This window comes from Muntiacus reevesi, chromosome 4 (genome assembly GCF_963930625.1).
Source record: "Muntiacus reevesi chromosome 4, mMunRee1.1, whole genome shotgun sequence".
NCBI classification, from domain to species: Eukaryota; Metazoa; Chordata; class Mammalia; order Artiodactyla; family Cervidae; genus Muntiacus; species Muntiacus reevesi.
The window spans coordinates 20,844,009-20,871,731 of NC_089252.1; the positions used below are offsets into that span (position 1 = coordinate 20,844,009).

Consider the following 27,723-nt stretch of genomic DNA (forward strand, 5'->3'; position numbering starts at 1 on the left):
CATGTACCAGGCAGTCCGTATCCTGGGATTACTATGTGAAGATACTGTGGTGAATAAGACAGGCAGTCTCTGCCTCTATGGGTCTTATGGACAAAAACAAAACAAACAAAAAAAACAGAGAAGTGAATAAATGAGATCACTTCTACCCAGCGCTATGAGAGTGGGGAGGCTTCCAGGAGGAAAGGTGGTCAGGAGGCTGAGGATCCAGACCACAATGAGCCTACAGAGTTGGAGAGTGGGGGTGGGGGCAGGGAACAGACTAGTGGGCCTTACAGGAAAATGTAAGGAATTTTTAAGTCACAATTAATGCAGTAGGGGAAGATTCCTCTGGAGGAGGAAATGGCAGCCCACTCCAGTATTCTTACCTGAAAAATCCCAAGGACAGAGCAGCTTGGCCGGATATACTCCATAGGGCGGCAAAGAGTAGGACACAACTGCGCAACGGAGCACACGCAGGAGTAAGGCAGTTAGGGACCCATTAAATGTCTTTAAATAGGGGAATGAAGCTGTCTGAGTTCTGTTTTTAAACGATCACTTTGGCAGCTGCTTTGTAATAGAAACTGTCAAGCCTCAAGTCAGAAAATGACCACGCATTCTGCAAATTCAATGTGAGCTCACTGCCAAAGCTCTTGGTTAAGAGTCTCATCTTGTTTCCCTGACAAGTACACTGGTCATAGTAAAGTTGTATGGCATAGAAAGTAGGAGGCAAAGGTGAGAGTCATGCCTTGGTTTCAAATCTTGCTTCCCACTTACCAGTTATGAGCATTCGGCAAGCTATTTACTTGTGCCTCAATGATCTCAGCTGTGAAATGGGAATAACAAAAATCTCAGCGTTGTTGTGAAAATGAAATTTCATGTAAAGCATGGTGACAGTGCCTGGTACAAAGTAATTAACATTCATAAATATTCATAATACTTCTTTCAGAGAACTACTGTGAAGATCACATGAGATAACGCATGTGAAAAGGCTTATGAAACCGTAAAGACTGTCTTAGTGGCAGAATTCTTTCTTTTCCTTGTCTTTCAAGCGGAACCCAGAAGGCTGGGATACCGGGGGAGGAAGGCGCGAGGCCAAGCGCAGCCTCAAAGCAGTCATTGTCGTTGGACAGCCCTTCCCCCGGCCCGGAGCACATCTCCATGGCAACGTGGGGCTTCGCCTCCCCCCGCCTCCTGGGGCCCACAGACCGGAAGCAGTCCGCGCCGGGGGCTGCTGGGAAACGGCTTCTGAGCGGCGTTTCTGCGTCGGCCGAGGACAGCGAAGCGGCTGTGGTGCCCGAGCCCGAGGTTTGTGCGAGTGGGGGGAAGGGTGTGAGGGGGACGCTGGCCTGGGGGCTGCAGACTGCTTGGCAAGAGTCAGCGAAGAAGTCTGGCGGGAACCTTCCTCGGCTTCTTCCAGAGGCGCGAGGGACAGGCCGCGGTCTCCGTGCCCGGCAGCTGTGGGACGGGCAAGGGAAGACAGAAAGCCAGATCGGGCTTTCAGCACCCTCGAAGAGTCCTCCATCCCCTGTGTCCTTCGCGACCCCCGATTCCCCTCCCCCATCGGCCGGTTTTGTTCTATTTCGAGGCCCAGGCATCTCGCGGAGAGTTCTGGGATTCTTTTCGGGCGGAGGTGGGAGTGGGCGGGCCTCGCGTGGGCCTGCCGGGACTTGTAGTTCAGTCGGGCGCGGGCGGAAGTGCTGAGGCTCGTTCGCTGTTGTGGCCGGGTGGCATTCGGTCTGAGGAAAGCCGCCGCCGCAAGTGCGGGGAAGAGCGGTTGACGTCGTTGGGGTGGGGGCGCGGTTCCCAGCGGCACTCTGCAAGAGTGCGTGGGGAGGTCACCGGCGACCGGGCTCTCCACGCAAAGACGGTCGGGACCGCGGGCCTGGGCTCCCCGCACCTCCTCACATCCCACCGCCAGGGTACTGTTTGAGAACGTAAAAGGAAGAGAAATTTCTTTTCCATAGAATGCTTGAGCCGTAGAAAGGTAGGGTTTTGGAACAGAAACAGATCTATAGGCCAAAGCTACATGTTTATAAAGCCGCCACACTCCACAGAGTATTTAATTAAACTTGCGTTTATGTTACCTGATAAGATCTTTTCTGATTCCTATTTTTGGTAGAGCCACAGGAAGTTTTTGGAAATCAGCTTTCATATTCTGGGGCCTGAATGGGTACTTTGAGCAGCTGCGTGGCTCATTCTTAACGCGTGTTGTAGACAATGGCATGGGCATGACTGTGCAAATACCAAGGAAGGGATCAGACATGGCACGAGGTTTCCATGAAGGTAGTAGCTGGGGAGATTGTGAGTCATTCAGTGTCAGCGGAAGAATCTGCACCACAAAGGTGTTATGAAAGTACTTTTTTCCCCCAGAATTTGCTGAATAATGCCTGTCGTTCCTAATTTAAAGGTATTTATGGTGTGGAGGGTAACTGAAAAATAATTAACTTTTATGGCACATAGTGGTTACTTTTTTCCAACATTATTTAACCTGTTCCTGAGCAAGTGAATTTTTTTTAACGTATATTTTAAGTCATTGGAATTCTTAAACATTTAAAAAATAACCCTTAAACGCTTTGTGAAAAAAAAATTTTTTTAAACAGATAATAAAAAAGCAGTCCCTGCTTTTGAGATGACCTAAGTGTGTCAAGGAACACCAGTACTGAATTGTAGATAATGTTTTCAAGGGTCAGATGCATTTAGGTAACACTGAGAAGGGCTGGTTCTTAACTTAGATTCTTTTGATTGTTGAAATAGGTTTTGTTGATCATACTTTGGCAAACTTTCTCTCTGAAGGACCAGGGTAAATATTAGGTTTCTCATGCCCTATAGTGCCTATTGCTCAACTCTGCTATAGTAGTGTGAACAAATGAATAAAATTATTTATGGAGACAGATGGTTTAATTTCATGTCACTTTCACATGTCATGGAGTGTTCTTTTGATTTTTTTCCCAACCATGTACAAGTGTGAAAACTATTCTTAGTATACGCATTGTACAAAAATGGGCAGCAGGCCAGATTTTGCCGTGAGCTGTAGTTTGCCAACTTCTGGTTCAGGTTGTTGATTGGAATTTTTAATCTAGTAGAAGAATAAATTTTTATTTCCTTTAATCAGTCTGTGTCCAGGTTCTTAGAATATTTAGTCATTTATGTATTTTTCATTTCTTGTGCCTCAGGAGTGCCTGTGAAGAAAATTGGGTATTTCCCTAAGGTATCTTGCCTTGATCGTCTTTCCTTGAAGTATTATAAATCAGGATGTCTGCACAGTCAGTGGAAGAGGATTCAATACTTATCATCCCAACTCCAGATGAAGAGGAAAAAATACTAAGAGTGAAGTTAGAGGAGGATCCTGATGGTGAAGAGGGGTCGAGTATCCCCTGGAACCATCTTCCTGACCCGGAGGTTTTCCGCCAGAGATTCAGGCAATTTGGATACCAGGATTCACCTGGGCCTCGGGAAGCTGTGAGCCAGCTTCGAGAACTTTGCCGTCTGTGGCTCAGGCCAGAGACGCACACAAAAGAACAAATCTTGGAGCTGGTTGTACTGGAGCAGTTTGTTGCCATCCTCCCCAAGGAGCTACAGACTTGGGTTCGAGAGCATCATCCAGAGAATGGAGAGGAGGCGGTGACGGTCCTGGAGGATTTAGAGAGTGAACTAGATGACCCTGGACAGCCAGTAAGTTTCCTGTGTTAGGAGCACTGGCATAGCAGTATTCACAGCTTCTGAATTAGTTCCACTCAACTAAGTTAGAATTATGTTTATGCTTCCCCTCCCCCCATTATTTATGTTGCTTTGCCCTCTGGGCCTCTGCAGCATATGTTTTGTATGATTTCTTTGGTGTGTGTTTTAGTTTTGATTCTCATCAAGTTGCTTCTCAACTGAACCAATTCCTGTCATTTCCAGGTTTCTCTTCGTCGACGAAAACGGGAAGTGTTAGTGGAGGAGATAGTATCTCAAGAAGAAGCTCAGGGATTACCGAGTTCTGAGCTTGATGCTGTGGAAAACCAGCTCAAGTGGGCATCCTGGGAGCTCCATTCCCTAAGGCACTGTGGTGAGGACTGGAACTCATGTGGGCTGGAGAGTGAGAGTGTGGACCTTTTGTCCAGAACTCTATGCTTATTTTTACTGGGAGCAGGGAGGGGGAATAATCACCTTCACCTGATTGCTTAGACATAGACACATTGTAGGATTTCTGTTCTTATGTGATAAAAATTGGTTTGCTGACCTTGGGTCTTTTATTCTTCAACATAACATCATCAACCTTTTCTTTGCTTTTATGTCTTTCTTTGAAGGCCTGCCCATTTCTGGTGGGCATTTGACTTTGAGCCATAACCCACCTGTAGACCAGGTCCCTATGTATTGCTTATTTGCCACCTGTTTTACATCCTTCCAGTCTCCTACCTAGTATAATAAGCTTACCTCTTCAAATCTAGTTTTTTTGTTTGTTATCACCAAAATCTTTTTGAATTTTCAGCTTTTTTGTTTTTTCTTCAACATAAGTACAGAAAAATTAAATGGAAAGATTACTCACTAATGCCATTCTTTCCCAGCATCTTGGCAGTTAATGCCACATTACTTTGTGGCAGTTAATGCCACATACTTACTTTGATACAATCCCATATATTCCTAAAACTGCTAGATTTCTTGTTCATATTTATATGAATTAAAATGAAATTTTGTTTGCAACTGCTTTGGGCATCATTTCTTGAGGCAGTTGAAGGTAATGGTAATGTGAGTCAGATGAGTTCTGAGTAGGCTGCCCCTCTGAATTATGGGGTGTTCTTCTGTGCAGTAAAGTTTGAGAACCAGTATCTTTGGTTGTTGGAGGTAGCATCTTCCTGGGTGGCAAACTTCTCCCTTGCCTGAACTGTAGAATAGACTTAATTCTTGCCTCTTTAAACTGTAGAATAGAATAATTCTCGCCTCATTTTAGCGTTCTGGTCTTTACCACATTTGGGGACTCAATTCTTTCTGTGTCATTTGTTACCTTCACACTCACTTCTCTGTTATTCAAGTCTCCAGACCTCACTAATCTCCTCTGACTCTTCAGTGTCTCTTAGTCAGCCTTCTTTTCTATTTGTCTCTTTCTTAATCATTTGTTACAGACTTTCTCACTATGTACAAGTTTCTTGAGCGCTTCTGCTCACCCTTTAGTAACTGTTTATTCACCAAAGCTTGAAGTTTCAGGAAGGTCTTATATGAGACTTGCTCATACCACTCCTGCCTACAGGTAGATGATGGTACCTCATGTTGGTAATTCGTAACTCAGGCTGTTCTTTCACTGTGCACATCTAACAGGCCTAGAAGTCATAGCTTGTCTAAATACCGTGACAAATACCAAATACAGCAAGTTGCTTTTACAGGAAAACTTCAGTCATTAAAAGAGCCTTGAATTTCTAAGTGTTGTGTCCCAAGTTAACACAGGATGCTCCCAGCTTACCTTCAGCTGCTTCTTGTCAGGACTGCTATATTCTCCTTGTAGTCTAATCTTGGCTTTGACCTGTCTTACTTGCTCATTTTAGAAAAATCCCTGTCTGACAGATTGGTTACTTACACTTTGTATTTTGATGTAATCGCTCCCTTTTTCAAAGCAAAACAATGTGATTTCCTGATGGCAAAGTTTGATTTATTTTTCTCCTGACCTTAGCTGCATCTCTGTGTCTCCTAACAAACTTAGACTCTCTGAAACATCTGCAGTTTTTCCACCCTTTGATTTTTGACCACCATTGTGTAACCCACTCCCTGTGCTACTACTCACTAGGATACAGCCTTTTAATTCTTCATATGTTCTCATGCTCTCACCTCATTAACCTCATAATCAGTTGTTTTCATATTTTTCTTTTTTGAGACTAGGCAGTAGTATCACCAGTTTCATAGTGCTATTTATAGACATATACAAGCTATTTACTTCTAGTTCATTAACTTTTTTTTTTTCTTCAGTTGTTTGTCCTCCCCAATTGGAAGTGAGTGATATTTACATTTTCTGTTTATTTCAGATGATGATGCTAGGACTGAAAATGGAGCTCTAGCTCCAAAGCAGGAGGTTCCTTCAGCAGGAGAATCTCATGAAGTTCCCGGCACTCTCAATATAGGTGTTCCTCAAATCTTTAAATATGGAGAAACATGTTTCCCTAAGGGCAGGTTTGAAAGAAAGAGAAATCCCTCCCGAAAGAAACAGCATATATGTGACGAGTGTGGGAAACACTTCAGTCAGGGCTCAGCCCTTATTCTTCATCAGAGAATCCACAGTGGGGAGAAACCCTATGGATGTGTTGAGTGTGGGAAAGCATTCAGCAGGAGTTCCATCCTCGTGCAGCACCAGAGAGTCCACACTGGAGAAAAACCTTACAAATGTCTTGAATGTGGAAAAGCCTTTAGCCAGAATTCTGGGCTTATCAATCACCAGAGAATCCATACTGGGGAGAAACCTTATGAATGCGTTCAGTGTGGGAAATCCTATAGTCAGAGCTCAAATCTTTTTAGACATCAGCGAAGACACAATGCAGAAAAACTTCTCAATGTTGTGAAAGTTTAAGAAATTTTAAAAAAAAGTCAGCACTCAGGTCTTTTTCTTCTGAAATGAAGACAAAATTAAAAACATGAAATGACATAGTTTTCCTATAGACTGTTAGAAAATCCACTGGGAAATGTAGAAAATCTTCACCCACTATTATTATCTTAAAAGGAATGGTGTCATACCTGCCTAGAAACTGAAATTTTAAACTTTATTCAGGTGTTAATGCCTAATCTTCCATGTGATATTTCTTATTATTTTTCCTAATGATGAACTACCTGATCTCTGTCCCTTTGTTACAAAGTTTGCTTCTTAGACCGATATATTATTTGTGTTGGTGATCGAAATGTTCTTCGCAAGGATACATTCCCTTCTACATTGAAAAGCAACAGGAATTACAAAATCTGAAAACGGAAACCACTTTTTCCAAATTTACCTGTTTCCTTTTACCTAATTTGAATATGCATTTTTGAAAATAGAAGATAAAAGGTGACCAAAAACCAGAGTGAAATGAGCCTTAAAACTCAGATAAGAAGTGATGGTTGATAAAACATAAAAAAGTGAATGGGACACCCAGATTGGGGAAGACTGACAAATACTTTAATCCAAGAATTGAAGTGTATCAAGAATTTATTCTAGGTATAATTATCTGCCTGCTGGAAAACTCAAAAATATCTCATCCTACCTGTAATTGAGAAGCAACCCACTCATGAAAATAATGTCCTCTCCTGTGTCATTAGAAAGTGAACAGTCTAAACAAACAGTTGTAAAGCAATGAAAGTAGAAATTATAACACTAGGGGAGGATCTGCAGTGAATGGCAGTGTTGAAGGGCAAATGTAAACAAGAGTAATGGTCTGTCTTGGCTTTTAGAAAACAAAAGACTTGAAGATCTAAGTCATTGTTATGTTTCTTTCATTTTTGTAGAGGACAGGAAAATCCCTGACAGGTGGGGAACAAGGTATCAGGTTTTTTATTTTACTCTTTTGGTACAAAAGGGTTGAACACCAAGCTAACAGAGCAGCCATGCATTTATTAAATTTTCTACCGACAAGGCACTGTGCTAGGTACTGTAACCCTGTCATGGGTAGGTAGGTATTCTTCCACTGTAAATCACTGGGGGTTGGTATAAAGCTGTTTCCTGTGAGTTAGCCTCTCCCCCCTCTCCCCCAGTCTAAGCAGTCTTGGGGTGGGGGGTCACCTCTGAGATTCCTAGAGCCATAGTTCTCTTACCAGGGTGTTGTACTGGGGAAAGGAAGACTCAGCTCAAAGAGCTAGCCAGCTCGTCAGCAGTCTTCAGAGGTGAGTCCAAGATAACTATCACAGTTTGGAAGTTTATGGGTCTTTTATTTTAAAAAAAAAACTAATCAATCTCTAGTAGTATTGAGGTTGTACTTAACATATTAGGTTGAATGGATTGTTCTATTTAAAAAAGAACTAGGCTATTAACAACTAGTTTATTAATTGTCAGAGTTGGTGGAGCTTTTTTCTTTAAGTCTTAACACAGTTTTTAAAAAATGTATAAAAGTAATAACATTGTAGTAGTAGGATTATATACTCCTTGGTTGAGAATCCCAAATACTGTGGTTCTGTTTAGTGGAAAACTCTGGAAGTTAAAATACATAGAATATGAGAAAAGGCTTTTTTATAGTGGGCATAATTGTGTGGAAAATGACCCATGTGAATAAAAATACTACGTATTTGCAGAGTTTTGGGTTACATCTGGTGCTTGGATCAAATTAAAAAATGGAAGGTGCGATTTGCATGAGCCTGTTAAAAAGCAGAGTAATAAATGCAAGGCTAGCTGGTGGAGAAGTGAGGCAGAATGGAGCTTGTTTATAGATTTTTTGATAACAATTATAAGAAATGTGCTTTATAGATTAAGATTTATTGAAGTATAAATATGTAGTAATGATATAATGTATTTTAAGTTATACAAGAATATGTAGGGACTTTTGTTTGGGTCTTTTTCTCTGTGTGGCTGAGAGGAAACAAGTCAGTGTCCAATAAAGCTATGAATTCCTCCGCTTTAAGATAGAATGGTCTTGGGTTGATTGATTTATTTATAGCTGGCTTCTTTCCAAGTAGGTTCTGAAGTGGCATATTTGGAATACTGCTTGTATGACAGAATTCTTATATCAGAGTAGGTAAGAATGGAGTAACCTCTCGGTGGCTAGAGTTTCATGGTTTTTTAGATCTTCTGCTTTTCCTGTATACAGAGAAGCTTCCCTGTACATTTGTCATAAATGCCAAAGATGTTTGGTGTAAGGTGAGGATTTAGAAAAAATATGAAGAGTTGGCAAATGTGAGTTTGTCTTGTCATCTCTGATACCTGTGTGTTGTTTAAGAAGGATTCTGAGACTAAGGCAAGGCTCTGGGGGGAAATGGACTGGACCCCAGAAAACTGGGTGATGATACACATTAAAAGGAAATGATTGTGTACTCCCCATCTCTGATTATCTATTCAGTGCTTTGTGATTTCATCTGGACTTTGATTTATGTCCACTCCGATGATCATAGTTGGCAATTCTGGGGGGTGCCCAGCCTTTGATGAAGTGGTGATCTAGCATTGCCAAGCAGTGGCATCTGTTCGATTAGCAAATGAGCAGTCATTATTAACGGCAAGCAGACTGCTTATGCATGTCCAATAGCCACTGAGCACTTACTCATTACTGCGAAATTTTCTTTTGATTTTCTTGGAGGTTGAACTCTCCACATTCACACCCAGTTGGCACTTGATCATTTAGCAGTAGGTCTGTCACATTTGTGTAAGTTGCAGGGAGGGTTCTATGTACTGAAATAATCTGCATGCCAGTCATTGGGTTAGACACTACCCATCTCCCTTAGATTTGTAGACTAGGAAAGCAAGATTTAGAGATCGTGTGACTTGCATGTGGCCAGTTAGAGCTAAAACTCAAATCTAGTTCTGTGAACTCCAGGGATATATTTTTTTTCACAATGCAATGAATGATGGCTATTAAACCTTGATTGGTAAATTTTATGCTTTTATCTTATGATTAACAAATATAAAGGCTATTAAAACATACTTGTTTGGCTTTTCTACAGTTCAGAAATGCAAAATGAAAACGGACATTTCTTTTTATGGTCTAAATTGAGAAGTAATAGTTATTTGGTTTGCTCTTCTTCCAGACTTAGGCATATACATAATTAAGCAAAAACGTGTTAATAGCTAACACTTGTCACTGTACACAGACACTGTTGGAAGCGCTTTACCATGGATTAACTCTTAATCCCCACACCGACCATATGAGGTAGGTACATACCCCCATTTTACATGTACTGCACTGAAAATTGCCTCCTCTCCCTCCCACTTGGATGTAGACTTTTATTTTTTTATGGCTACATACTAACCCATTGCATCAGTACGCTATAACTGGGACTTCCCAGGCAGTCCAGTGGTTAAGACTCGGCACTCCCAATGCAGGGGGCACAAGTTCGATCCCTGATTGGGGAACTAAGATCCCACATGCCACACAGCACAGCCTAAAAAAATATGCTGTAACTTATTAGACAACCCCTGTTGGTAGGTAATTTCATTAGTTCCAATTTTTTTTAAAATTACAAATAAAGGTAGAGTTAACATCCATATATATTTTGCTGCCTGTGTGGGTATTTCTGTAGCATAAATAGCCAGAAGTGGATTTATTGGGTCAGGAAATGTACATATTTAACATTTGGAGAAATACCATGAGAAAAGATTGTACCACTTTGCAGCTCCATCACTAGTTAGAGTGCCTCTTTGCCTACACTCCACCAACCCTGAATTCTTCAATGTGTTTGCTCTTTTTTTGTTAATAAGGAGAAGTATCTTTTTTATGCTTTTATTTGCGATTTGCATTTCTAATTGTGAATTGCATTTTCCCATTTTTAATTATGAAAATATAAATGACTACCATCTCAGTGTACAAAACTTTTATATACAAGTGAAGAGAGACCCTTTTCTCCACCATTTCCTATCACATTCCACTGCTCACAGTTGAGTATGCATTCATTTAATCTCCTTTCCATAAATCCCATGTGAATATGCATATACATATAAATGCCATTTTTACATAAATAGGATATATATATGTATTGTTCTGCAGCTTGCTTTTTTTGGTCTCAAAAACCGATCCTGAGGTCTTTAAATATCCATAATGGTTGAATAATATTCAATACTATGAAAATACCATTATTTAACTGTTCCCTTATTTTTTCTTTTGCTATTACATTGCCAAAGTAAACATCTCTTTCATATCTGTATGCATGTGTGTGAGTATTTTTTTAGAATGGAGTAGACCGTAGGTGGTTGGGTCTATCAGATTGTTATCAGATTGTCTGTCAGAGAACAATTTGATAGTAGACTCACCTTAGCTGTCCCAAAGGCCTTCATGACTTTCTGTTTTCACCAACTATGGAAAGTGCTCATTTCCCCATAAAGCTTTACCTGCACTTGATAATTTTTATCTGATGGGCAAAAAAGAGAAAAAGGATCATTTTACATTTTCCTGATTAATGGCAAGGTTGAGGTTATTTTCATATATTTATTGGCCGTTTATAGTTTTATCATGGATAGTTTGTATCCTTCACCTGCTTTTCTATTGAGTTATGTGTGGATATATATTGTTTCTGTTCAGCATCTCTTTCCCCATCTTGTGAGAACAGAGTAAATATTGTGGGGAATCCATTCTCTGTGGCTTAGGTGAGTACATGACCAGGTCAGGCCTTCCTGAATCCCACACCTCCTTAACCACAGTGATTAAAGAATGGGCATGTAACCCAAGTCAGGCTAAAGAATGCCCTCAATGGAACTTCTGCTGGAACTCTTGGAAGGAACGCTCGACAGAGATCCCACGAACTAAGGACTGTGTAAGCCTGAAAATTTGTACTATGTGGAATGAGTCTGAGGGGAAACTCAGAGGCTAGCAGAAAGGAATGAGAGCTAAGTTCTGATGTCATTTTTCTGGAGGCCCTAGATCCAGCTGTGCCTAAAGCCTGCCCTACCTCTGGACTTTAACGTTTTGTGAGCCAATAAAGTCCCTTTCTTGTTTAAAATAATTGAATTGGGTTTCTGTCCTGATTAATATAGGTTATTTGTATTTTCTTACTAATTTGTAGAAAACCTTTGTAATTTTAAATTCTAAACTTATACTTTATGCACTACATAAGTTAATAAAATTAGCATGGCCTTCCATGGTTTGGCCTCTGTCAAGCTTTGCCATTTGTTACTCTACTCTTGTCTACACCACACAGCACATACGTATACTTTCAATTCCAACAATAACTGAACACTGGTGTTGGGAATGTCTATAGATAGAAAAGACACACAGTCAAGTCCTTGACATTTCTCTTCCCATCCTTCTTACAGATTCATTAATTTGGGACCCAGACTAGGGATTACATTGCTGAGTCTATACCCACCTCCAGCCATCACTCTTAGGGTGTTCTTCTCAAGCACCCCCTGTATGTGACTTGGAACCCCTTCCCATGTCCCCCTCCTCCCCCCAATGTGATTTTCTGGGGTCCTTTTTTAAATTTTTCAGGCCTGTGGATTTGAAGTTGCTCAGGCCCAAGACTGCCTTGGGGCAGTCTATTGCTTTTGGAACCACAGATGGCACTAGGGGAAAAAAAAGCATGTGATGAATGGTAAGAAGAAAATACACTAGGAGAGGAGACCACAAAACATCAAGCAGGAAATGGATTGTAATTTAGACAGGTCATACAGGGAAGACTTCACTGATAGTGAAGTTTGAGAAAAGATAACAAGTAAGTGTAAGGAAGCACGCTGAGACTCTAGGGGGAAAATATTCTAGGCATGGGAACAGCAAGTGTGAAGAATTTGATGTAGGAGCAATGCCTGATTTGTTCAAGAGGCAAGGCCAGTGGGGCTGGAGCAGAGTGAACAGGGGTGAATGTAGTGGGTGGAACCAGAGAAGGGAGTTAAGGGTGGAGAGTAGGGCCAGATCATGGTTACTTGGTTAGCCGTTGGCGAGAACTATAAATGAAATGGAAAACTCAAGAGATTTTGGGCAAAGGAGTGTAATGAGTAGGTGCTGAGACTAGAATACAGTGTCCCAACTAGTTTCTTTAAATTCATAAGTTTCTCTACATACTTTTATGTATATCTATAAATACTATTAATATAAACTAATATATAGCTACATGAGAAAAGCTTAGAAATAAAAAGCATTCCAAAAGTCATCCATGAGTCCACAATCCTAGTATTATCACATTAACAATTTTATGTTGTGTCTACACCTATAAAAATGCACTCTGTATACCTGTCCCTGTCTCTACCTATTATACCATGTTTACAACAGAAAGAAAAATCTAGAAAGCAGTAAACAAAGTCCATATCTTGGTTTCTTAATCTTAGTGCCACTTTTCCTCTTAACTATGGGTCAACTGTGCTACCTGAGGCTGCCCTCTCCATTGGGTCTAAGCCACCCTCTCAAACCTACTCAGGCATACTGCAGTAATCCTTACCTCTTGCATTATAGATTTTTCCTCTCTGAATTTAATTAGCATGCAAATATCCTTTCAAAAAATCATCACAAAATCCTTCAGATCAAGATGACTAACCTGAGCAAGTACAGTATTAGACAAAACATATCAGAAACAAAGGACAGGAGAGGAGATGCCTGAAATGGGAAACATGAAGCAAATTTGGGGCTTCCCTGGTGGCTCAGATGGTAAACAATCTGCAATGCGGGAGACCTGGGTTCGACCCCTGGGAAGATCCCCTGAGAAAGGAATGCAACCCACTCCAATATTGCCCGGAGAATTCCATGGACAGTCCATGGGATCCCAAAGAGTCGGACATGACTAAACAAATAACACTTTTAACTTTCACTGCCTTCCAGGCCACAGCACAGGGAGGGAGAACTCTTAACACAACCTGGCAGTCTCCCTCAGTGAGAAGATGGAGCAGGGGACCCTGAGAGGTCGAGGGACTAGCTTTTGCAGGGTAGAGTACCAAAGAGGACAACTAAACGTTGGAGATCTGCGGAGGGTCCTTCGAAAGCATTCAGCTGAGTGGAAACTCTGAGATGGAGGAAAGAACCATCCAGAAGAATTAGGGGGAGAAATCACTGGAACTCACAAATGGCCAGGAATAGTACCATCAGGCAGAGCAGAAACCCTTAAAAGTAACAGGACATCTGTTAGAGCTCTGGTTCTCCAAAGAGGGCAGTTTTGGTGCACACACACCTTCCCTGTCCCCCCACCCTCCACCCCCCAATCTCACAGGAGGCAATTGGTGATTTCTGGAGACAGTTTTTGGTTTTCACAGCCAGAGAAGATGAACCTATACTGGCATCTAGTGGGTGGAGGCCAGAGATGCTGCTAAACATTCTATAACGAATCATCTGGCTTTAAATGTCAATAGTGCTGAGGTTGAGAAACTCTGGGTCCAAAATGTAGTCTTACCTCCATAAGAGAAAAATGAACCCTAGACAACACTGCCTGAAAGATACTTAATAGCAAGACCTAATAGGATAAAACTGTTTAAGTAATTTAAACACATCCAAGAAGAAAGCTCAAGAATATATATATATATAAAATACTTAGCACCCAACAGCATACAATACACAATGACTGGCATCCAATAAAAAATTGGGTAAGTCATGTCATGCAAAGAAGCAGGAAAATGCAACCATAATAAGAAAAACCACTCAAATTGATCCAGAAGTGACAATTAGACAAGCTCATCAAGACAGTTATTAAACTGTATTCTGTATGATCAAGAAGCTATGGAAATACAGAACATGCTCAGTAGTGACATGAAATCTAAGAAAAACAACCAAATCAAACTTTTGGAGATGAAAGCTACAATATCAGTTTTTTTTTAAAAAAGCACAGATGGGATTAATTGTGGATTAAATATAATAGAAAAAAAAATACCACAGGTAAGACATAGCAAAAATCATTCAAAATGAAAAAAAAGGAAAAGAAAACACTGAGAAAAAATGAACAAAGCTGCAGTACAAAGCAAGCAGCCTTGTATGTATAACAGTAATTAGAGTTCCCGAAGGTGAGGGGAGAAAGGAACAGAGAAATATTTCAACAAGTTATTTCTGGGACACAGTTTTTACAGGTAAATTTTTAGCCATGAAATACATTAGGAAAAAAGTCTCGATTTAGTTACTTTAGCTTCTACTTTAAGAAACCAGAATAAGAATAAGCCCAAAATAAAGAGAAGAAAAGAAAGACTAGATTGGAAATCAATAGAAAACAAAAATCAATTTCTATACTCTATTTAAACCAAAAGCAATTTTTTAAAAAGAACAAGATAAACTTCTAAGCCAGATTGATCAGGAAAAAAAAAAGATGCAAATTATATCAGGAATGAGAGGTATGACATTACTGAATATTAAACTAATTCTCCACATAAAGAGTAGTAATCAAGTTTGCTAAACTCCATATTGCTGGTTCCAATACTAACTTATTGTTTGAGCTGTCAGCAGTACTTTGCATAATTGACATTTTCATTTGGCTTCAGGAACAACACACTTGGTTTTTCTCTACCTTGTGGGATATTTCTTCTCAGTCTCAATGCTGGTATTTCCTCAACTCTAGCCTTCAGTGGGTTGGAGTGCCTGAGGGGTCAGCATTCAAGTCTCTTTGGCTTTCTACCTCTGTTCATTTCCTAGGATCTCATCTGGTCTTGCTGCTGCTGCTGCTGCTAAGTTGAGACAGTCGTGTCCAACTCTGTGCAGCCCCATAGATGGCAGCCCACCAGGCTCCTCTGTCCCTGGGATTCTCCAGGCAAGAATACTGGAGTGGGTTGCCATTTCCTTCTCCAGTGCATGAAAGTGAAAAGTGAAAGTGAAGTCACTCAGTCGTGTCTGACTCCTCGAGACCCCATGGACTGTAGCCCACCAGGCTCCTCCGTCCATGGGATTTCCCAAGCAAGAGTACTGGAGTGGGGTGCCATAGCCTTCTCCTCATCTGGTCTTAGGTCTTTACAATTAGTACCTAGGACTCCAAAATCTATATTCCAGCCTTGACCTCTTCTCTGAATTACAGGTTCATAAATCCCTTTGCCTACCAGATATCTCCACTTTGATGCCTACTTTAATCTGGGTTCCCAAGAAAACAGAGCCTAAAATGAAACCTTATTGTTAATTCTTTATTGCATGCATGCATGCTCAGTTGTGTCCGATTCTTTGCAACCCCCTGGACTGTAGTCTGCCAGGGTCCTCTGTCCATGGGATTTCCCAGGCAAGAATACTGGAGTGGGTTGCCATTTCCTCTTCCAGGGGATCTTCCTGACCCAGGGATGGAACCTGGGTCTCCTGTGTCTCCTGCATTGGCAGGTGGATTCTTTTCCTTTATTGGGGTGGTGCAATCTCAGAGCATGTTGACTGAAGGTAAATGGGTAGTGAGCCAGGGACAAAGAAAGGTACAAGTGGGTGTTACTCTGTGTCTACAGTCAAGGCACAGCTGTTTGCATAGTTTCGCTATCATTAGAGTGCTCATGGTATGAACTAGGTCATCTCACCATGGGGTAGGAGGAGGGAGATGACTTTTCTTCAGCCTCCCCTCAGTTTCCATCATGAAACACCAACTCCACACTCCCAGATGGTATCATTGAGCCCCTCCAGCAGCACCCACCGGGAAGTCAGGATCCAAGACAGCACAGCAGCACAGGGGGAGTGGCGGGCCAGAGATCCAGGGGGAGTCAGTTGCTCCCTCCACTTGCAGCCTGGTTCTGCAACCGCAAGGGTGGATGGTGCAGGCAGTCTGAGAGGGTCATCAGTATCAAAGAGCAGAAACCCTGGCCCTGCAAAAAGGCTTATAAACGATGCTTGGAACAGTGATTCATTAGGCATCTTCAACCTAACATGACCCAATCAAACTTTTAAATTCTCTCCAAACATGTAGTTTTCTCATATCTTATATTGCTATCTTATAATGTGGCAATTTTATCCTCCCAGTTGCTCAGGCCATAGCCTCCCCATCTCCCTGCTTTACTCAGTTCCCCACAAGGCACCCGGATCATAGAAACCAGACTATACCATTTCTCTGCTCAAAATCCTCTTTCTCCTTGCTCTGTTTGAATGTCAAAGGAACATTGTCTGCAACTTCAGTTTAGTCGCTCAGTCGTGTCTGACTCTTTGCAACCCTATGGACTGCAGCACGCCAGGCCTCCCTGTCTATCACCAACTCTCGGAGTTTACTCAAGCTCATGTCCATTGAGTTGGTGATGCCATGCAACCATCTCATCCTCTGCCGTCCCCTTCTGCTGCCTTCAATCTTTTCCAGCATCAGGGTCTTTTCAAATGAGACAGTTCTTCCGATCAGCTGGCCAAGTATTGCAGTTTCACCTTCAGCATCAGTCCTTCCCATCCTCTTTTAATTTCATGGCTGCAATCACCATCTGCAGTGATTTTGGAGCCCCCAAAATTAAGTCTGTCACTGTTTCCACTGTTTCCCCATCTACTTGCCATGAAGTGATGGGACCAGACACCATGATCTTAGTTTTCTGAATATTGAGTTTTAAGCCAACTTTTTCACTCTCCTCTTTCATTTTCATCAAGAGGCTCTTTTAATTCTTCTTTGCTTTCTGCCATAAGGGTGCTGTCATCTGCATATCTGAGGCTATTGATATTTCTCCCGGCAATCTCTATTCCAGTTTTTGCTTCATCCAGCCTGGCATTTTGCATGATGTATTCTGCATATAAGTTAAATAAGCAGGGTAACAATATACAGCCTTGATGTACTCTTTTCCCAATTTGGAACCAGTCTGTTGTTCCATGTCCAGTTCTGACTGTTGCTTCTTGACCTGCATACATATTTCTCAGGAGGCAGATCAGGTGGTCTGGTATTCCCATCTCTTTCAGAATTTTCCACAGTTTATTGTGATCCACACAGTCAAAGGCTTTGGCATAGTCAATAAAGCAGAAATAGATGTTTTTCTGGAACTCTCTTGCTTTTTCGATGATCCAGCAGATGTTGGCAATTTGATCTCTGGTTCCTCTGCCTTTTTGAAGTCCAGCTTGAACATCTGGAAGTTCACAGTTCACATATTGTTGAAGCCTGGCTTGGAGAATTTTGAGCATCACTTTGTTAGTGTGTGAGATGAGTGCAATTGTGAAGTAGTTTGAGCATTCTTTGGCATTGCCTTTCTTTGGGATTGGAATGAAATGAAAACTGACTTTTCCAGTTCTGTGGCTACTGCTGAGTTTTCCAAAATTGCTCGCATGTTGAGTGAAGCACTTTCACAGTATCATCTTCCAGGATTTGAAATAGCTCAACTGGAATTCCATCACCTCCACTAGCTTCATTCGTAGTGATGCTTCCTAAGGCCCTCTTGACTTCGCATTCCAGGATGTCTGGCTCTAGATGAGTGATCACACCATCATGATTATCTGGGTCATGAAGATCTCTTTTGTATAGTTCTTCTGTGTATTCTTGCCACCTCTTCTTAATAACTTCTGCTTCTGTTAGGTTCATACCATTTCTGTCCTTTATTGTGCCCATCTTTGCATGAAAATTTCCCTTGGTATCTCAATTTTCTTGAGATCTCTAGTCTTTCCCATTCTATTGTTTTCCTCTATTTGCACTGATCACTGAGGAAGGCTTTCTTATCTCTCCTGGCTATTTTCTGGAACTCTGCATTCAAATGGGCATATCTTTCCTTTTCTCCTTTGCCTGCAAAGTAAGGTGTCTGCAACTTACTCCTAAACAATCCAGGAAAAAAATTAAAATATATATAGAGATATATCTGGGTAGATAGAGTAAATAGGTAGATAATGATAAAGCAAATGTGATAAAATGATATTTGGGGAATCTGGGGGAAGCACATATAGGAATTCTTTGTACTCTTCCTGCAATTTTTCTGTAAGTTTGAAATTATCTCAAAATTCAAAGTTAGAAAAAACAGTAGCCCTGAAAGGGAGAGAGCAAATTACTAAAAGAAAGGTAAGGTGCTGTTACTGAGAAGTTTTGGGGCAGGGAGAGGGAGGAGGAATATTGAGAAAGCAATTAGAAATATCCCTTACAGCCATATTTAAAATGAAGGTATAGAGCTATGTTTTTGATATAGGAATATTCCTGGTACAACAATGGAAAATTTTTCACTTGCCACTGTCTATATGATTTTTAGAACAAAGTACACATATATGTACTATAGCACTCATCAAAATACTCTTGGTCTACTCTTCTCATCAGGTGGCCAAAGCATTGGAGTTTCAGCTTCAGTATCAATCCTTCCAGTAAATATTCAGGGTTGATTTCCTTAGGGTTGACTAGTTTGATCTCCTTGCAGTCCAAGGGACTCTCAAAAGTCTTCTCCAATACCACAGTTCAAAAGCATCAATTCTTTGGTGCTCAGCCTTCTTTATGGTCCAACTCACATCTGTACATGACTACTGGTAAAACCATAGCTTTGACTATACAGACATTTGTCAGCAAAGTGATGTCTCTACTTTTTAATATGCTGTCTAGGCTTGTCATAGTTTTTCTTCCAAGGAGCAAGTGTCTTTTAATTTCATGACTGCAATCACCACCCTCAGTGATTTTGCAGCCCAAGAAAGTTTCACTGTTTCCACTTTCCCCCCTTCTATTTGCCATGAAGTGATGGGACTAGATGCCATGATCTTATATTTTTGAACGTTGAGTTATAAGCCAGCTTTTTCACTCTCCTCTTTCACCCTCATCAAGAGGTTTTTTAGTTCCTCTTTGCTCTATGCCATTAGAGTGGTATCATCTGCATATCTGAGGTTGTTGATATTTCTCACAGCAATCTTGATTCCAGCTTGTGATTCATTCAGCCTGGTATTAGTGTAAGTGATAAATGATATTGTATGGTATTGTATAGATTCAGTCTGCCTGCCAGAGAACTGGATCCCAATTCTTTGAAAGAGATTGCTTTTAATGTGCCCTGGAGGCTCAGCTGCAGTTTCTTGACAGCTGGAATGATCAAAGGCCTGAAGGGTGTTTTAGGGAGATGTGGAGAGATGGGTGTGTCAACATCATTGGGAAAGCTGGCCTCTTGTTCTAGTTTCAGAAAGGAAACCTTCCTCTGTAAGGAACATAATCCACAGCTTCCATAAAATTAGTTGGATAATGTATGGTCTTTTTCTATTACCTTGAAGAGATTGTGTGAGATTGTTATATTTTTTTTCATTTACTGTCTGGAAATATTCCCTGCTGAGATGTCTGGCTTGGCATATTCTTTATAAGAAAAATTTAAATTACAGATAATGTCCTTAATAGACATAGAGCTATTCAAATTTTATATTTCTTATTATGTTAATTTTAGATTAATTTTCTTATTTTCAGGTAAAATTATTAATCATATCCTTCATATTACCCCTGTAATGGCTGTAGATCTGTGCTGATGGCCACTTTTACATTCCTTACATTGACATATGGGAATTCTTTCTCTTTCTTGATTAGTTTTGCTGGGAGAATATAAAATTTATTCTTTTCCCAAAAATGAGCCTTTGGCTTTATTTTCTTTTTAAAATGTTTGCTTTCTAGTTTATTAATTCATGCTCTACTATTTCCTTCCTTCTCTTTTAAAAAAAAAAAAAAACTTCATTTTCCCTCAACTTGATTTCCATGTTCTGTTTAACGTCTATGAGAGAGTGGTTTAAAACCACTCAATGGTCTTCCCTCCCGATTCCTGAGCAGTAGGAGCTGCAGACCAGTCTTCAGAAGGGACCTGCTGAGTAGGCACCCAGGGCACCTGTACACCGCAGACCAGTCTGGGATCCCGGGTTGAGCAGCAGTAAACTCAGGAGCTGGAGCTGTCCATTCACACTGAAATGCCTCCTTGGTCACAGCCTTTTCAGCAGCAGCCTGCTCCTCCCCTTCAATCTCTTCTGGGTCTGTGTGGAAGCCGAGGTCAGGTGTGACCTCCTGTGGGTGTTCACGAGAGATGGTGCCACACATGCGCACAACTTCCTAGGCCAGCACCCGTCCCCTCAGACCCACTGAGTGAGCTCCCTTGTTGCTGGAGGGAATGGCAATGCCCACAGAGCACAGAGTTGAGTCTGTGTTACACACAGCAGTGGTAGGCAGGTTAACGTAAGAGGCCTCTGTGAGAGGCTGGTGGGCAGCCCTAGGATCAGTAACCACTGGAAGTCTCCGCTCCCAGAAGACTGCCTGGATCTGGTGAGTGAAATCTCCAGGAGTGACATAGTCAGCAATAGGAGTGGCCTCAGGGCAGCAGCAAACTTCAGCACAGCTTGGCAGCCAGTATGTCTGGAGGACAGGACACAGATGTTAGCCAAGTTTTCAGTGGCATCGACGGCATGGCACAAGCTGCCAGAACTTTCTCCCAGATTCTCTCCAGATTTATGAGGTAGATGCCATCATTTTTTCCTTTTGTAGATTCACTGTTCCATTTGGAAGTCAACCTAAGTGCCTCCTAAGTGGGTTCCTTATGTAAGGATTTTTCTTTTTAAAATAGTTAAATTATTTTATTTTTATTTATTTGGCTGCACCAGATCTTTGTTGCGGCGGCATGCAGGATCTTTAGTTGTGGCATGTGAGCTCTTAGTTGTGGCATGTGGGATCTAGTCCCCTGACTAGGGTTTGAACCCAGGCCCCCAGCATTGGGAGCATGGCAAGTTTGAGGACCTCTTCTTCCTTCTTTTGCAGGACATAAAGGGCTCTGGATATTGTGAGTATTTCTCTTTAAATTATGATGAGAAACCAGAACAACCCATATCAATCTCTCTCTACTTTCCTTCGGGGCTTCCCAGGTAGCTCACTGGTAAAGAACTCACCTGTGAAGCAGGGGATGCAGGTTCAATCCCTGGGTTGGGAAGATTCCCTGGAGGAGGAAAAGGCAACCTGCTCTAGTATTCTTGCCTGGGAAATCCCATGGACAGAGGAGCCTGGTGGGCTACAATCTATGGGGTCACAAAGAGTGACTAAACAGCAAAAGCTACTTTCTTTAGATTTACTTGATATTCTTTTTCTAACTTCTGGTGATTGAGACTCAAATCACTAAATTTTAGCCTTTCCCTCTCCCCCTAATACATGCACCGAATGCTATACATTTCTCTTTAATCAGGACTTTAGTTGTATCTTACTTTATCTCTGTGGATAAAGTTGTATTTCACTTTATCCAGATTAAAAATACATTCTAATTTCCATTGTGTTTGTTTATCCATGGGTAATTTAAATTGTTTTTCTTAATTTCCAAAGATTTGGAAATTTTTTAAATGTTTATGCTGTTGATTTCTAACTAGTTTTATTGTTGAATGAAAACATATGCTAAGTCTATGCTAATAAGTAGTCACTAACCAGATGTAGCTATATAAATTAATTAAAATAAATACAACAGAGTTCATCAGTCACATAATTTAAGTGCTCAGTAGCCACATGTGGCTAATGACTACTATATTGACTCTGAGGTCTGATGTATTGAACAATACAGATGAACACAGAAAATTCTGTTGCCCGACTCTAAATGATTTCAATATGATAAAATTTGTTGAGGCTTGCTTCACAAACCAGCATATACTCAGTTTTGGAAAATGTTCTCAGTGCACCTGAAAAGAATCAAGTTTCCTGCCATTATTGGTTGCACTGTTATTTATATGTCCATTAGGTAATTTTATTAATCATATTGTCCAAATATACTATATTCTTAGACATTTTTTCCTGCTTGTTCTCTTTTACTAAGAGATTTGTGTAAGTCTCCTACTAAGATTATAAATTTACCTTTCTCATTTTAGTTTTGTCAATTTTAGCTTTATATACTCTGACGCAAAATTGTTAGGTGTACACACGTTTAGTATATTTCTGTTTTCTTAGTGAATGGACTCATCAATAATCTTCTGGGAGTAGAGACTTACGGTGGTTACTGATCCGAGGGATGCCCACCAGCCTCTCACAGAGGCCTCTGTTCATTTTATCTCTAGTAAGACATCTGCTTTACAGTCTATTCCTTGTCTAATACTGGTACAGCTATTAGCACCTTTCTTTTGGTTAATGTTTGAATGAAGTATCTTTTTCTGTACTTGTATTAATATTTTAAATTTCCTGGATTTTGATAGTTGTGCTTGTGTGTGTGCTAAGTTACTTCAGTTGTGTCCGACTCCTTGCAACCCCATGAACTGTAGCCCTCCAGGCTCCTCTGTCTATGGGATTTCCTAGGCAAGAATACTGCAGCGGGGTGCCATGCCCTCCTCCAGGGGATCTTCCGAACCCAGGGATCGAACCCTGCAGCGTATGTCTCCTGCATTGACAGGCAGGTTCTTTACCCAATGAGCCCCTGGGAATCCCCTTGATAGTTGTATCTCAAGTAATATGATTAATTAAAAAAATTCTAGTCAAGAATCTTTGTCTTGTGTCCACTTGCATGTAACATGGGCTTCGCAGGTGGTGCTAGAGGTAATGAAACCAATTGCCAATGCAAGAGACGTAAGAGACGTGGGTTCAATCCCTGGCTTAGGAAGATCCCGTTACATCTATCATGTTCCTATTTGTATTTGGGCTTACATCTATCATGTTCCTATTTGTTTTCTATTTATATTCTTTTTCTCTTGCCTTCTTTGAGATTAATCAATGGTTTTTATTATTCCATTTTACTTTTTGTTAAATTGTTAGTTATACTCCTTTTTTACTCTAGAGATCACAACATGCATCCTTGGTTTATTGGAACCTAATATATAAATTAGTACTTCTACCATTTCCCTGACAATGTACTTAATGTACTGCCATTATCTGCCTAAAATTGCCATTAATGCCTAAAATCCTGAATTTAGGCATTCTTACTTTTTCTTATAGTCAATATTTGTTTAGATTTACCTTCAGATTTATACTTTCCATGGCTCTTCATTTTTCCTTAAGTGTTCTTCTCTTGTGCCTGAAGAGCTTCTTTTAGTACTTTTTGTTTGAGTCTGTGAGCAGTGAATTCTCTTTCTGTTTATCTGGAAATGTCTTTACATTGTCTTTACTTTTGAAAATTATACTCCCAAGATATCTCATTATCTTCTGGCTTTATGTTGAGAAGTTAAGCCTCAGTCTATTTGTTGCTTCCTTGCATATAATGACTTCCCCCTTTCTTAAGATTTTCTCTTTTCTTTGGTACTGTGTTAGGTATGATGATATCCCCAGCTATACTTTCTTGTAGTTTTTGGTGTCTGCAGTGCTCCTTTAATGTATGACGTGATTATTCATGAGTGCTGGAAAATTCTTGACCACTCTTTCTTTAAATACAGCCTTTGTTTCATCATCTATTTCATTGAGATTCAAATTTTGTGTATGTTAGGACTTTTTGATGACTTAGTAGCTAGCTCAGTTCAGTCGCTCAGTTGTGTCCGACTCTGTGACCCCATGGCTTAGTAGCTAAGTTGTGTCCCTTTGGAAAAGACCTTGATGCTGGGAAAGATTGATGGCAGAAGGAGAAGGGGGTGACAGAGGATGAGATGGCTGGATGGCATCACCAGTTCAATGAACATGAGTCTGAGCAAAGCCCAGGAGATACTGAAGGACAGGGAAGCCTGGCGTGCTGCAGTTAGCAACTGAACAACCACCAGGCCTTTTTACCATAGCAGGTATGATTCCTGTGCTCTCTTCTGTATCTTCTATGACATTTTTTTCTTCCATGTTTCAGCCTTGGTGTTTTCTACTTATGTATCTCTCACCAACTTCCATTTCAGTGTATCCAATCTGCTGGGTACACCATGTAAGTGGGATCATAAGATATTTGTCCTTCTGTGTCTGGCTTATTTCACTTAGCATGATGTCTTCAGTGTTCCTCTATGACACAGTGTGTATCAAAACTTCCTTTCTCTGTAAAGCTGAGTAATATTCTATTGTATTTGTATACCACATTTTGTTTATTCATTGTCTGTCAATAGACATTCAGATTGTTTTCAGCTTTTGGCTATTGTCAATAACGCTGCTATGATCAGTGTACAAATATTTGAGTCCCTTCTTTCAACCATTTTGTGTCTATACCCAGAAGTGGAATTACTGGATCATATTGTAATTCAGTGTTTCATTTTTTGAGGACCCACCATACTGTTTCCTACAGTGGCTACACCATTTTACCTTCGCATCAGCATTGGGCAAGGGTTCCAATTTCTCACCAACAATATTATTTCCTTACTTCCTTTCTTTCTTAAATAATGGCTATCCTAATAGGTATAGAATGATATCTCACTGAGGTTTTGGTCTGCATTTCCCTAATGATTAGTGATACTGAGTACCTTTTTACGTGCTTTTTGACCATTTTTATAACATCTTTGGAGAAATGTCTATTCAAGCCATTCGACCAATTAAAAAATCTGGTTAGTTATTGTTGAGTTGTAGGGGTTCTTTATATATTCTGAATATTAATCCCTTACCTGTAAATCTATGGTTGTTTCATGTTGATGTTTGGTAGAAATGAGTGCAATACTGTAAAGCAATTATCCAATTAAAAATAAAAAAAAATTTTTAAATCTGTCTGTATATGATTTGCAAATATTTTCTCAAATTCTATGGATTTCCTTTTTCATTCTGATAATGGTATCCTTTGATGCGTAAAAGTTTTAAATTTTGATGAAATCCACTTAATTCTTTTGTTTCCTCTTATGTTGTCATATCCAAGAAATCACTGACAAATCCAATTTCCTCCATGTTTTCTTCTAAGAGTTTTGTAGTTTTAGCTCTTATGTTTAGGTCTTTGATCCATTTTGAGTTAATTTTTGTACATGGTGTAATGCAAGGGTTCAAATTCATTCTTTTGCTGGTCGATATGCAGTTTTCCCAATGTCATTTATCGAGAAAACTGTCTTTTTACACATTGAATGGTCTTGACACCCTTGTTGAAAATCACTTGACTATTTATGGGAGCATTTATTTCTGGGCTCTCTATACTCTATACTATTCCATTAGTTTATGCATTTGTCTTTATGCCAGTACCACACTGTTTCTATTACTGTAGTTAAGTTTTGAAATCAGGAAGTGTGGGACTTCCACCTTTGTTCTTCCTAAGGGTGGTTTTGGCTATTGAGGGCGCCTTGATATTCCATGTGAGTTTTAGGATGGATTCTTCTGGGTCTGAAAAAATTGTTGTTGGGGTTTTGATAGGGATTTCACTGAATCTGTAGATTTCTTTGGGTAGTATTTACTACTATCTATTATTTAACATATTTAACACCATGGAGTGTCTTTTCATTTGTTGGTGTCTAATTTCTTTCAGAACATTTTGCAGCTTTTAGTGTATAAGGTTTTTGTTTCCTTGGTTAATTTTATTATTTAATGTACTTAATACTATGGGATGGCTCTTCATTTATTGGTGTCTAGTTTCTTTCAGGTATTTTGTAGCTTTTAGCATGTCTTTTGTTTACTTGGTTAAGTGTATTCTTAAGTATTTTATTCTTTTTGATGCCACTGTAAATGGAATTGCTTTTTTTTCAGGTTGTTTATTGTTAGTGTATAAAAACACAATTGATTTTTGCATGTTGATTTTGTACCCTACAACTGTGCTAAATTGATTTGAGTTCTAACAAGTTGTGTGTGTGAGACTTTAAGGGTTTTCTGTATATAAGATCACGTTATCTACAAAGAGATATCATTTTAATCCCTCCTTTCATTTATTTTTCTTGCTAGTTGCTGTGACTAGGAGTTCCAGTGCTATATTAACATGGCAAAAGCAGGCATTCCTGTTCCTCTCAGAGGAAACGTTTTCAGTGTTTCACCACTGAGTATATGTTAACTATGAGTTTTATATGTATGGCCTTTATTATTATCCAGATATTATCCCTAGATTGTTGAGTATGTGGGTTAAGTCATGAAAAGGTGTTAAATTTTGTCAAAGAAAATTTTTTTTGCATCAATTGAGATGATCATGTGGTTTTTACCCTTTACTCTGATAATATGATGTATTACATTGATTGATTTTCATATGTTGAACCATCCTTGCATTTCAGAAATAAATTCCACTTGGTATTATGTAATCCTGTTAATGTGCTATTGGATTCTGTTTGGTAATATTCTCTTGAGGGTTTTTGCATCAATATTTATAGGAGATATTAATCTGTAGTTTTCTTGTAGTATCTTTGTTTGGCTTTGATATCAGGTTGATTCTGGTCTCATAAAATGAGCTTGAAAACATTCCCTCCTGTTTTTTGAAGCAGTTTGAGATGGATTGGTGTTTCTTTTTTAAATGTTTGGTAGAATTCAACAGTGGAACCATCTGGTTCTGGGCTTTTCTATGTCAGGAATCTCCTTACTAGCTATGGTTATATTCAGATTTCCTGTTTTTGATGATTCACTTGGTAAGTGTGTGATTCAGCTTGTGATAGTGGATATCTGAATCTTCCAGTGTCCTTTAGTTAGATTTCTTGGCCTTTTGTCTTGCCAGCTTGAGAATCAGCAAATGCCAGGGGAATCAACTGGCATAAAATATCAGGCCTAGTTCTGTTTCCCTTCCCTTTTTACTTTATATACTTCACTATTGTTTAAATTTTTACAATAAGTAGTGTTATTTTTGTAACTCAGAAATGACCTAGTGAGCAAGTAGATTTAGAAAACTGGGGGAGAATGAAGGATGTAGGTTGGCTACAAGTTATTTTATCTGGATGGCAAGGTGTTTAGTAAGGAATTCAGGAGGATGGTATCATCCGTGTGTCAAGTTTATGAATTTTAAGTTTACCTGTAGGACACTAGATAGTAATGTGTAGGAAGCAGTTGGCTCTTAGTGTTTATCCTCAGGAAAAAAGAGCTAACCTTCAGATATAAATTTTATCATTGCATTTTTCTTAACTTTTAAAATTTCCCCAAAACAGACAATAATTGTTATACTTTTCCCCTTCTACTCCTCACTTCACCCCTACTCACTTCTCAAACTATCATCATGTCTATGCCATTTAGCTCCTTTACTTCTGGACCTTGTGATTTTATTTCTACACTTCCAAAATGGTTTTCCTTTCTGTTCTTTCTTCCTTTTTAGACTTTTCTGAAAGCAAGATGATGATCATGCCATTCCCTGATTCATAGATCTTAATAGCTTTCCACTACCTTGAGAACAATATGCAGGAATATGAAATCTATTCCAACCATACCTAGTACTTTTGTTTTACAGATGACACCAAACTGCAGAGAGTTGAAGTGTCTGCTTATTTAGCATCACACTTAACTGTCTTTTCTCCTACTTCATTTTAATTTCCACTTTATTCTTACTCTTTTAGGTACATGTTTCAGTCATTATTTTCCTAAACACTTAAGCACAAGGGCATCATTCTTTCTTCAGTAGCACTCACTGCAGTGTCTGACACT

General features: G+C 39.9%; 1 protein-coding gene and 1 pseudogene across 2 annotated transcripts; one reads left to right on the top strand and one right to left on the bottom strand.

The window, feature by feature from the left end:
- The first annotated feature begins 1,171 nt into the window (after positions 1–1,171).
- On the top strand, positions 1,172–26,398 carry ZNF24 (zinc finger protein 24). Of its 2 annotated transcripts, none has more exons than XM_065932374.1 (4): positions 1,172–1,284; positions 3,153–3,651; positions 3,880–4,027; positions 5,973–26,398. In XM_065932374.1, exons 2-4 carry the CDS (start codon positions 3,232–3,234, stop codon positions 6,509–6,511), a joined length of 1,107 nt encoding a protein of 368 aa, XP_065788446.1. In that variant the 5' UTR covers positions 1,172–1,284; positions 3,153–3,231; the 3' UTR covers positions 6,512–26,398. The 2 variants fall into 2 exon arrangements, with proteins under 2 accessions (XP_065788446.1, XP_065788447.1); XM_065932375.1 differs by lacking the exon at positions 1,172–1,284 and adding an exon at positions 1,800–1,963.
- LOC136167384 (small ribosomal subunit protein uS2 pseudogene) lies at positions 20,090–22,362 on the bottom strand (annotated as a pseudogene).
- Positions 26,399–27,723: the final 1,325 nt, after the last annotated feature.

Excerpts from the sequence above, each read along its gene's own strand:
- ZNF24 (XM_065932374.1), top strand. The coding sequence starts at position 3,232 with ATGTCTGCACAGTCAGTGGAAGAGGATTCAATACTTATCATCCCAACT. Across the intron at positions 3,652-3,879 it reads TAGATGACCCTGGACAGCCA|GTTTCTCTTCGTCGACGAAA; the intron begins GTAAGTTTCCTG and ends TGTCATTTCCAG. Across the intron at positions 4,028-5,972 it reads CCATTCCCTAAGGCACTGTG|ATGATGATGCTAGGACTGAA; the intron begins GTGAGGACTGGA and ends TGTTTATTTCAG.